Consider the following 12,589-nt stretch of genomic DNA (forward strand, 5'->3'; position numbering starts at 1 on the left):
GCAGGGGTTAAGTGTGTCCCTAGGGGCGTGCTTCTAACTGTAAAGGGGTGTGGCTAATGATGTAAGCACAGAGACATATGATCCTACATAGCAGGATCGTATGATCTCTGTTCTTACATCAGGGAGAATGACAGGTGGCTTTGTTTACATCAGCCGCCTGTCTTTCTCCCTCTCCACCGGGTCCGCCAGTCACACGCGTGGACTTCTTAGGGCTATGAGCAGGGGCGGGAGCGCGCCTCCTAGAGGCTCACAGGCTAGCGACGTAGTCCTACGTCATTTTGCCTGTACGGGGCTGACCGCCGCAGTTAATAGTCGTGCGGCGGTCGGCAAGTGGTTAAGAGGGTGTGGCGGGGGTGTGTCCTATGCCTACATACGTTTGCTAATAGGTGTCTCTCATTCCCATCTCAAAAAGTTGGGAGGTATGTCTATTTACCAAAAAAAAAAAAAGCACGTTGTGATAAATCCCAAACTCCTTTTACCAAAATTTCCATGCCACAACTATACTGGTGTGGTAACACTGACATCATTGTCATTCAATAACCACTTGCCGCCAAAGCATGTACCTGTATGTCATTGGCTTATAGTGGTTGTACCGTTTTTTTACAGCGAACAGTCGGCTTTCTTGTAATAACAACCGATGCGGCTAAGCAGCCGCTTGGCTGTTATTACAAGCAATGTCCTCCCCTCCCGCTGTCTTCTGCGGCTCACCCGGGGCTCTCCCGTCCCACCAGGAGACCCAAGCCACCAGCTAGCACGTTTGCCAGCTGCCCGGAAACCCGAACAAAGCTGGATTCGGCTTTGATTGTGCCTCGGCTGTAGAAACCTGGAAGCAACGTCACAATGTCACTTCTGGTTTACTCAGCAGCCAATGACGCCAGTTTTAAAAAATCCAAAAGTATTCAAATACGATGATCTTGGCATTTTGAATACTTTCAAGTGCAGAGGAGGGGTTTGGGCTCTTTTAGACACCAGATCCCTCTATAAAGAATGCCTGGAACTGCCTATTACTGTCACAAGGAATGTTTACATGTTACAATGTTTACTAAATTTATATAAAAATTGTTTCACACAAATAGAGCTTTCTTTTGGTGGAATTGGATCCCCATTAGCTTTTTTATCTTTTGCAATATAAATAAAAAAAATACTTTTTGAAAAAAAAAAAATGTTTTTTACTTTCTGCTACAAAACATATCCAATAGAAAAATAAAATACAAATTTCTTCATACATTTTGGCAAAAATGTATTTTTTACCCAAAATTTTGGGTCTTTTTTATTTATAGTGCAAAAAATAAAAAACCCAGTGGTGACCAAATACCATCTTATTGAGAAGCTATGATGTCTGTCAGTCCTATTTTATCCTCATATATTACAACAGTTACACAGAATATAGCATGAATGCTGGAATTTATGTTGAATTACACTGGGCCTAAAGGGTTTGTTCACCTTTACAAAAAAACTGCTTATGCAGGTAAGATGCGCCTGTAGATAAAACAAACTGTGCATCTTTGTCCAAAGATGAATATTGTCCTTGCTATAGGTGTAGGCCATTTACATACCTCATAAAGCCTGATTGAAAAACTACCAGAGATTGCATCTCCCCACCCAGCAACAGGGCAAGCCGGGAGGATGCAATCTCTTGGGGTTTTTCAGTCAGGCTTTTTGAGGTATGTAAATGGCCTACACCGATAACAACTTTGGTCAAAGCCACACAGTTTGTTTTAACCACTTGCACTCAAATCACGTACATGTACATGATTGACTTCCAATGGTTATACCTGGCTGATGCCTGCAGCTACAAGCATCATCTCTGTATTGTTTTTTTCAGGAGGCATGTATGTAAAAGTCATCCTAGAAGCTAATTAGCAGCTGGATAGCTTTTACAGGTGGAAGGAGGGGTCGCCCTTCCCCTCCCGCCACCAGCAGGTGCCTCTCCGGGCTCTACCGTCCCACTGGCAAGCCTGGACTGAAGCTGACGGTTCCACCAGCTTACCATAGAGGTCGTCAAGGCCCAGAAGGCAGTTTGTTTTTTTGTAAAGGTGAGCTATGTCTTTAAACACGCATGTTGCAAGCTATATTCTGTCTTTTATTTTCTAACTTTACTGGAAAAATTAAAGTGGGGCTCTAATTGCTTGGTGGAACCAAGAAAGCTTTTTTATTTGGGGGGGGGGGGGTAAAACAATTCTGAAGAAAACATTGTTGTGCTTTCAGTTTAAATAATATTTCAGCCAGTTGAGCAATGAGGAGAAATAGGAAGTGTAAAGGGAGAAATTGAATGGTTGCAATTAAAGTATAGAGATAAAAAAAGAACCTGTCTAGTGTGGGAACTTTTTAATAACCTTAATCACCGTTCTTAAATTGTTGTAATATTGCAGCCTCAGCTCTCAGGAATAACTGTGTGCCATGTTTTTAGGTCATATTCTTTTTTTTTTTTTTTGGAGAAGAGTCAGCATAGTGTCAAGATGTGACTCCTGAACAGAGGCTGGTATATACACTATATTGTCAATTTTAAAGCGTTACTAAACCTAGGTTCCTGCATTCACTGTATCTGATCACCCACAGTACACAGAACATAAAAATGCAAACATTTTAGTAAATATAAACTGATAAATACATACACTATATTACTAAAAGTATTGGGACGCCTGCCTTTACACGCAAATGAACTTAAATGCCATCCCACTCTTGTCTGTAGGGTTCAATATTGGGTTGGCCCGCCCTTTGCAGCTATAACAGCTTCAACTCTTCTGGGAAGGCTGTCCACAAGTTTTAGGAGTGTGTCTATGGGAATGTTTGACCATTCTTCCAGAAGCGCATTTGTGAGGATAGGCACTCATGTGAATGAGAAGGCCTGGCTCACAGTCTGCACTCTAATTCATCCCAAAGGTGTTCTATCGGGTTGAGGTCAGGACTCAGCAGGCCAGTCAAGTTCCTCCACCCCAAACTCCCTCATCCATGTCTTTATGGCAACATAGTGTATTCTGTTTTAGCTCAGCTCCGTCTTAACAAAAACTCTTTCCCATGGACTGAACAAGAGAAATCCATGTCTTCAATCCAGGCTAAGCAGCATTGATAGGGAACTGTCAGCTGCCAGCTAATATTAGGCAGCTATAGCTCCAGCATTTGCTGAATACCTAAAGTGCTGTCCTGGTTCTGGCAAAAATTTATAGATCAGCTCCAAATAAATAATCAACTTTTCTGGAGCACCAGAGTGCCCATAGGGCAACCCATGGTTCGAATTTCAAAATTCAAACAGTATATTGGCAGCTCAACTCTTTTCCACTGCTAGGGTAAAGACTCGTACACACTATAAGAAAATCAGGTGAACATTTTCGTCCAAAGAATTTTCGTACGATTTTCGTATAGTGTGTACACAACTTTCTACAGGTTCGTACGAAAATTCTCGAAGGGACAAACTCAAAAATTTTTCTTGCACGGGAAAATTTTCGTTTAATTCGTACTGTTTTCATAAGATTTTTGCACAAGAAAAATAAGAAAAGAAAGACTGCGCAAAAAAGCAAAAAAGCAGAAGAAAGACTGCGCATGATCAGAAACAATAAACAACAAAAAAAAGCCTTTGTCCTATGAGAATTTTCGCACAAATTTTCATTCATCGGTTCCGTTTTGCTGTGAAACAACGAGGAAAACTGGATGATCATTTGCCCGATTTTCTTATAGTGTGTACCCCACTTAAGAATACAAGTAAATGACAGAATACACAGCTAAAAGGTAAGACTGAATTATTATAGTAGTTCCAGAGTGGAGGCTAACACTCTTACAAATGCTTTTATCTGACTGGTTCTCTTTGAATCAAGAAAAAAATGCAAGCAGATATGAAAGCTGGTAAAATTCTAACATCATTTTCATTTATTGTCATTTTTGGCAGAAAGATAATGAGGGCCTTATTGGAAGTTGTCTCATACCTGCATTCCCAGAACATTGTTCACAGGGACCTAAAACCAGAGAACATCCTCCTGGATGACAACATGAACATAAAGCTGACAGACTTCGGATTCTCCTGTCAAATACCTGAAGGACAGAAACTGAAAGGTAGGCTATGTACTATTCCTAGCAATCTCATGAATTACCCTCTGCTGAATCCTTTAGCCTACAGTGACAAAGAGGATGAAGATGAACAGCTGTGTTTTGCCAAGTGCTGGGCTAAGGAAACCTTTTCAGCAGTGCATGATTTATGCCTCGTACACACGATCAGATAATCGGACGACTTATCGTTCGTATTTTGTTGCATGATATTAATATGGAATTCAACAATGCGTACTAAACGTATGATTGTTTTTCGTACGATTCTGGAAAAGCTTCCTGGTTGCGTAGCTATGTATCGGATAGTGAAAAACACAAACAATGGCAGCCAGGCTTTTTCCGGGTTATTTTAGTGTTTCTGATCATGCGTGGACTTTGTCTATCGATTTTTAGCGGACGCATACTGTACTGATTACACGATTGTCGTTCACTAGGCTATCGTACGACAAATGTTTTCATGTTTTTCCCTTCAGATTTTGTTGGACAAAATGTCGTGATTGGCTGTCGAAAGCTGTGTACTAACGATCATATTTATTGTGTGATCAATTCAAAAGCTATTTTTTTTGTACGATTATCTGATTATCTGCATTAGCAAGGGTTTGGTAAAAACAGTTTATTTTCATTTAGAGAGATTTCATTTCAGTGACCTTACACTGAGTAAAGCATTTTCAAAGTCAAAAATCATATTTTTTCATAATACAGTGTGTAAAGCAAAAAATGATTATGCGTAATCCAATTAAAGATAAACTGCAGTTTATTTATTTATTGTACTGTTGTAAGTAGCATGGATATGTAAAAAGAAAAGCAGTAAAATGTACAGTACGCACCTTTTAAAATACACAAGAGAGATAAGTATAGTTTTCCTGCTAGCACTAAAAAAGGTGGATTTCCTCCTGTTAAATGTAATTGTATTTATTACTGGGTAAGCACACCAGGGAAACTGTGAGCACGCTGACTTGTTTTTTATTTCACTCTTTGAATTTGTTTTTTCTTGCAAAGGTATAGACATCCTTCCTTCAGGATAAAATGGATCAATATGCTTCCCTTTTAATTATTCACCACAAGCAGGGCTGCTGTTAGAAATCATGGGGCCCAGCAAAGCCTACCTGACAGCCCCCTTCTTTTTTTTTTTTTTTTTTACGTCTTTTAACAGCCTTGTTGGGGGGGTCTTTAGTGAAATATCAGGTCTAAACAGGCCTCTGATGTCTCACATTTGAGACAGAGAAAGGGACTGAGGACAGACCCTTTCCAGTCCCTTTCTCTGCAGCCTCAGCTGCACTGGACAGTGAATGGATGGGAAGAACTCTGAGGCCTCCTGTTCATTCACAAACTGAATCATAGTAAACACAATTTACTATGCATCCATGATGAATGGACACAGTGAGTGATTGGTGCCAATCATTCACTGTGTTCATTCAGGAAATGAGGGTGGCAAATAGGACATATTTACTGCACACCTTCCCCCCTCTCCATCCTAAAACATCCCCCTGTGTGCTCTCAGCAGCTGCTGGTGGGAGAGGAGAGGAGGGAAGCTGGCAATGCTGCAGGGGAGAGGGGCACAGGGAGGTCCAGACAGCAGGGGGGTGGGAAGGCAGATACCAATCCCCCTGCAGTGCAGCTAGAGGAAGAAAAAGAGGAGAAGCCGGCAGAGCTGAAGGGGGAGCCACAAGAGTTAGCAAAAAGGCAGGACAGCAGGCCCACTTGCTCGGCAGGGCCTGAGGCCCTCCCTTTTGAACTAATGGGCCATAGTCCTGGTACTGGAAGGCTGGCTGTACTGCCTTATCAGCGGCCCTGACCACAAGTAACCATATGCATGCACCTTTTGGTGCCTTTTCTTTTTTTAATCATTTAAATTGAAACCAGGTGATCCACATCACTGTTCATAGGTATAAGGCCTTAAATGGCTAAAATGTTTCTAGGGTAACAACAGTGTTGAAGAGAGTACCAGTGTTTGTCATTAGTCCAATAAAGCAGTTAGTGTGGGTGCGTGTGTGCCGATTGGCTAGAGAAGGGCACCCACGATCACTCCCCATGGAGACAGAATGGCGGTCTGCCAATATAAACACAGCAGACCGCTGTTCTGTCAGTTATGAGCACAGGTATCCTGTGTTCCCCCTATTTGGGAAGCACCCCTAGGCTCACATTTAACCCTTTGATCGGCCCTGGTGTTAACCCCTTCCGTGCCAGTGTCATTTGTACAGTAACAGTGCATATTTTTAGCACTGATTACTGTAGTAATGTCACTGGTCCCCCCAAAAGTCTCAAAAATGTCAGTTAGGTGTCCGATCTGTCTGCCACAATGTCGCAGTCACGCTAAACATTGCTGATCGCCGCCATTACTAGTAAAAAATAAAAATAAAAATATAAAAATGACATAAATCTTTCCCTAGTTGTAGACACGATAACTTTTGCGCAAACCAATCAATATACACTTATTGTTTTTTTTTTTTTGCCAAAAATGTGTAGCAGAATACATATTGGCCTAAAATTATTTAAAAAAAATATATATATATTTTTTTATTGGGAATGTTTTAACCACTTGCCGACCGCCGCACGACTATCTACGGCGGCGGTCAGCCCCTCACAGGCAAAGTGACGTAGGTCTACGTCGCTAGCCTGTGAGGGTTTAGGGAGCGAGCGCGCGCCGCCGGAGGCGCGCTCCCGCTCCCGCGTGGTCACGGACCCCCCCGCGCGTGTGACCGGCGGACCCGATCGCCGCCGGCCACTCTGCGATCGGCGGGGGAGAGGGAGAAAGTCAGGCAGCTTGTGTAAACAAGCTGCCTGTCATTCTCCTCTCTGTATGAGAGATGATCACATGGATCTACTATGTAGATCCATTGATCACTCTGCATACAGTTGAAGCCACAGCCAATCACAGTTAGAATCACGCCCCTAGGGACACACACAGCCCCTCCCTCTCAAATAAAGTTAACCCCTTCACTACCAGTGTATTTTTACAGTAACAGTGCATATATATAGCACTGATTACTGTAGAAATGTCACTGGTAACCCCAAAAGTGTCAAAAATGTTAGTCAAGGGTCCGATCTGTCCGCCGCAATGTCGCAGTACCGCAAAAAAAATCGCAGATCGCCGCCATTACGCGTTAAAAAAAAAAACAACAAAAATGACAAAAATCTTTCCCTTTGTTAGTAAACGCAATAACTTTTGCGCAAACCAATCAAAATACGCTTTTTGCGATTTTTTTTACCAAACATAGGTAGCATAAAACAAATTGGCCGAAAATATTAAAAAATTTTGATTTTTACATTTTTTTTGGGGGGAATTTCATATAAAAAAAAGGGAAAAATATTGCTATTTTTGCAAAATTTACGCTCTTTTTTTGTTTATAGCTCGTGATCAAAAAATCGCACAGGTGATCAAATACCGCCAAAAGAAAGCTCTGTTTGTGGGAAAAAAAGGACGCCAAATTCGTTTAGGTACAGCGTCGCACGACCGCGCAATTGTCCGTTAAAGTCACGCAGTGCCGAATCGCAAAATATCCTCTGGTCGTTTAGCAGCCAAATCCTCCGGGGCTTAAGTGGTTAAAGCAGAAAGTAAAAAAATATTGTTTTTTTTTTTTTCAAAATTTGTCGCTTTTTTGTTTATAGCGCAAAAAAAGAAAAATTGCGGAGGTGATCAAATACCACCAAAAGGAAGCTCTATTTGTGGGAAAAAAAGAACATCAATTTTATTTGGCTACGGCATCAAACGACTGCGCAATTGTCAATTAAGATAACGCAGTGCCCTATTGCAAAAAAAATGGCCTGGTCATTAAGGGGGTAAAACCTTCCTGTCCTTAAGTGGTTAAGACACATTATCTTTAAAGCCTGAAAGCAGTGCCTTTACATATTCTCTTCCTGCAGCTGCTCCTGGCCACCTCTAAAGTAATCTGCAGGGAAAACAAACTCTATATTGGGATCAAAAACAAATTCCTCTCTTGCATTCCCTATAGCTCTGTCTTGTGAAGACCAGGGGTAGCTACTGTAGGAAGAGAAGATGTAAGCACACTGCTTCCAGGCTTGAGGTCCATGTACCCAAAACTTCTGTTAGTCTTCAAAACCTGTATTCTTTGCTATTGACACTTTACCAACATGCAATAGATCCACACCTTCCTATCTTATGTTATAGTGTTGTTACTCCTCATTAACACATTGCGCGCATTCTATGCCTCAAACCAGACACCCACTTCAGACCATTCATCACATAATAGCTGGTGCATGTCACACTTATAGATGGTCAGGTACTATGGCTGGCTTTTGTGTTCTTCACCTATAGCAGCCCCTTTTCCTAAAAAAGCAAGAAGGCCTACAGGTACTCAGTTGCCCCCAGGTCTTTTACACAATGCTTTAATGCCTGGCCACCACACCGGAACAGGTGGGAACTGAGCACAGCAAACAATTACTTGCAATTGGCAGACAGACAGAGTAGTTCACTGACAGTCCAGGTACAAGGTAAGCAAAGTTCAGAATAGTCAGGGTTAAAACTTAAATCCATAGTCAAAAGACAGGCAGAGTTCAGAGAGTAGTCAATATCCGATTCAAGGTCATGAGGGAATACAGAGAGCAGAGCAGGACAAACAAACAGGGAGCTTGAGTATGGGTAACCAGCGCTATCACAAGCATTAGACTGCAGGCTTGTCTGGCCTAAATCAGGTTTGGTCTCCCCCCAGAGACTGACTACATTAGTCACCCAAAAAGGAAAGGGCTGATCCCTGATGCCGCACATCCTATGGAGGTGCATAGAGTGGCAACCTCAGCATGAACTCCGACCAGGCAATGTCCTCAAATGTATTTCGCTCTGCCCCCTGGTGCTTAGTCATGGAGATCACATGCACGTGGGGAGTATCTAAGCATCATCGGTAGTCACTCAACTGTTGTGAAGGGCTGGCAGGTGTGTGTGATTTCTCATGTCTTGCTATTTACTTGAAAAATGAATCAGTTAGCGTGATGAGAACAATTATGCCTCTCCCTGTACAATGAAAAGTTATAAGTGCAAAAAGAAGCACTTATACTCCCAATTAAACCTATTTAAAACAAAAACTTTATTAATATGTTATTTAAAAAGGGGGTTTTTGGTTGTATATGTGACTGAAACCTCAGTCGCAAAAGGTTTTTGTCTTCACTAGGTTACAAAGAAATGTTTTCCCTAGAGAATTCCAAAATGTACTCATAGTTATTCAGGAATAGGTCACAATTGTTATTATAATAGTTCTAAACATGTGTAAATATGTGAATGTAGAAGAAGCAAGTAAGTCTATTGATGCATTAGTGTTCATTGTACTGACATATTGATTGATTATTCCTAGTAGTGGGTAATATCCCACTTATGATTTAAGCACTTGGGAATGCTGGTGTCCACCCTGAAAATCCAATGGACCTCCCTTTTGCAGAAAAGGGAAAAGCGATCTCCACCATGGACCTTGTAATTTACTCTTTGAATTTTTTGAACTTTAAGAATTTGTGTGTTCCGTTGGTGAAATTGATTGAAGTGTCTCGCTAGGTTTGTGTTTTTGTTTGTTCTGATATATGATAGATGGTCTGTTATCCTATCGGTAAGGTGTCTGGTAGTTTTGCCTATGTACTGAATGTTGCATGCAGTACAAGTGACCATATAAATTACGTATTTAGTGTGACAGTTAACTAGTTGTTTGATAGTTATAGAAAGGCCATTGGAACTTGAGGTTATAGTGTGAGGATCTCCTAGGTGGTTACAAGTGGAGCACCTAATGGCTCCACATCTAAACAATCCAGTGGTGTTTAACCATGTGTGAGTCATTGCACTTGAAGTATACATACATGCTGGGGGAAATCATGATGCCTATAGTCCGTGCTTATCTGGCAACATACCTAATCCCACATCTTAGAATGGCCTTATAACTGTCATCGCTATGTAAAACAGGAAGATGTCTTGAAATTATATTTTTTTATATCCTGAAATAGTCAGCTGTAGTTAGTAGAGAACACTGGTTGATCCGACGGTCTAGTAACTTGTGGGAAGAGGGGGGGGGGCATCGATCGAGAGATTTGTTATATCCAGACTCCTAACTTGGAAACTAACTTTTTGACCAGTGATTTGCAATACCCTCGCTCGCAAAGCCTTTGTTCCAGTAAGTGTGCTTCTTTATTATAGTCCATTAGATTTGAGCAGTTTCGTCTTATGCGGACGAATTGCCCTTGAGGTTATGCTTTAATGGTTTGAGGAGCATGTGTGCAAAAGAGAATTCTTGAAGGTGATCTTCCTCTACACGATTCATTCTCCAAGTAAATAGCAAGAATTGAGAAATCACATACACCTGCCAGCCCTTCACACCAGTTGAGTGACTTACTGTGATGATGCTTAAATACTCCCCACATGCTCAATAAAAAGATTTTCAAAAAAAAAAAATACTCCCCACATGCATGTGATCTCTATCCCCATGACTAAGCTCCAGGGGACGGAGCCAAACACGTTGAGGGTGTGGCCTGGTCGAAGTCCAGGCTGAGATTGCCACTCTATACACCTCCATAGGATTCCTCAGATATGCGGCATCAGGAATCACCCCTTTCCTTTTTGAGTCACTGCAGGAGACGGGATGGGTTTCATCCCCTGCCGGCACTCTCAGCAGCAGATGCCGAGGTACCTGCCTGTACACCCCTTATCCAGGGGCACACGAAGAGTAAACTGGCTACACCAGTCATCTTGCAAGTTGACAGTCAGACAGGGAGAATGCATCGTAGCCAAAACCAGGATGCTGGAACCAGCAGCTATGCCTACACACTCCTGACGGTGCATTTGGGGATATTCCTAATCAGAATTTGCCATATAAAGGATGTCAAATCATGCATGCTTGAGTATGGCACTGCAGCTGTTCAAGCACAAGAACTTACCTGTTTTTTGTTTCTTTGTGAAATGTGAATAGAGATAATCAACAGTTGAGCAGTGTGGCTTCAAAAGCATCAATTATATTTATTATGCTTGGATGAGCTTGTTTCTCTGTTTATGGCCATCTTTAAGACACAGTACATTGATAGATCGAATGGCTGTGTAGTTTCCCAAAAGTATCCAACATACAGTCAAAGTAATTTCCTATTAATCAAACAGATCCATTTGTGCCAGTCCATTCTTTTCTATGTAATAATTTAAATAATTATATACTGTATTACCCATAATACTCTTTGTTGCTGACTTTATTTCAGAAATTTGTGGCACACCTGGATATTTGGCACCAGAAATAATTCAAAGCTCTATGGATGAATACCACCCTGGATATGGTAAAGAGGTGGACATGTATGTTGCTGTTTAGGTTGCAATGAGTGTAGCATTTTTCTGAATCTTCTTCTCAGAAATGTGCATGTTCACTAGCAGGATAATGACAGTCCCCTTTCTTGCCCTGCAGGTGGAGTAGCGGAGTTATAATGTACACACTACTGGCTGGCTCTCCACCATTTTGGCACAGAAAACAAATGCTAATGCTACGAATGATAATGAATGGGGACTACCAGTTTGGTTCTCCAGAATGGGATGATCGGTCAGACACAGTTAAAGACTTGGTATAGAATATGCTTACTTTCTTTTCATGGAGCTAAAATGATAACCCTCAAATGTCAGTGCAGGCCTAATTTGTGAACAAATAAATTTGTGAACAAAAGATTTTTCTCTTTAGATTGCCCGACTATTAGTTGTGAATCCAGAGAGACGTCTTACTGCAGATGAGGCTCTAGTCCATCCCTTCTTCCAGAAATATGTAGTAGAAGAGGTTCGCCATTTTAGCCCATACAGGAAATTTAAGGTAAAAGATATGCATTGTTTGGCATTTATTATAATCAGTTATATGTGACTTGAAATCACACTTTTGTAGAGCAGACAGAAGTTCGGTTTTAAAAGTCATAATCAGCTATTCCCAAAAGTTCATGCATTTTACTTATATTTTCTGACATTTTGTGAAAATTTTCTTACACCTGAAAAAAGCCAGTAGCTCTCAATTATTGACCCCAGAGTTTGTATTATCATTAGTCTGGATACCAAAAGACAAATTTCCTTTTTTACATAACACAGTGACAGATGGTATTTTGCTAATGGTACATTAAAGGGGAAATTAACTGTGGAAGCTGTGCCTGAAAAAGGGCAGGCAGAGGAAAAATGATTAGTAGCCAGTATTACTTGTGGTCTCTCTGCAGCTGAGCTTTCCCTCATTACTGACTTGCAGTGCTTTGTCCTGCACTAGATGTGGAGGCAGCCATCTTAGAAGCAATACAATAATAAAATATGCCCTGATGCACCCAGTGACTCATATCCATCCAGTGGTGGGATTCAAAAATTTTAGTAACCAGTTCCGACTTTCCCAGCAGAATGACCAGCGTGCCCCCTTTCAATGCACAGTGACCAGCGTGCCCCCTTTCAATGCACAGTGACCAGCGTGCCCCCTTTCAATGCACAGTGACCAGCGTGCCCCCTTTCAATGCACAGTGACCAGCGTGCCCCCTTTCAATGCACAGTGACCAGTGTACATGCCCCCTTTAATGCACAGTGAACAGCGTGCCCCCTTTCAATGCAGAGAGACCAGCGTGCCCC

General features: G+C 41.6%; 1 protein-coding gene across 1 annotated transcript in view; it reads left to right on the plus strand.

The window, feature by feature from the left end:
- Positions 1–12,589, plus strand: part of PHKG1 (phosphorylase kinase catalytic subunit gamma 1) — a 48,456-nt gene that overhangs the window by 22,988 nt on the left and 12,879 nt on the right. The window contains exons 5-8 of the mRNA XM_082246752.1: positions 3,884–4,047; positions 11,215–11,305; positions 11,415–11,568; positions 11,682–11,807. Coding sequence (XP_082102878.1) covers positions 3,884–4,047; positions 11,215–11,305; positions 11,415–11,568; positions 11,682–11,807 — 535 coding nt within the window. The remainder of the gene's footprint in view (positions 1–3,883; positions 4,048–11,214; positions 11,306–11,414; positions 11,569–11,681; positions 11,808–12,589) is intronic.

Source organism: Pelophylax lessonae (genome assembly GCF_965119305.1).
Source record: "Pelophylax lessonae genome assembly, chromosome: 2".
Classification (NCBI taxonomy): Eukaryota; Metazoa; Chordata; class Amphibia; order Anura; family Ranidae; genus Pelophylax; species Pelophylax lessonae.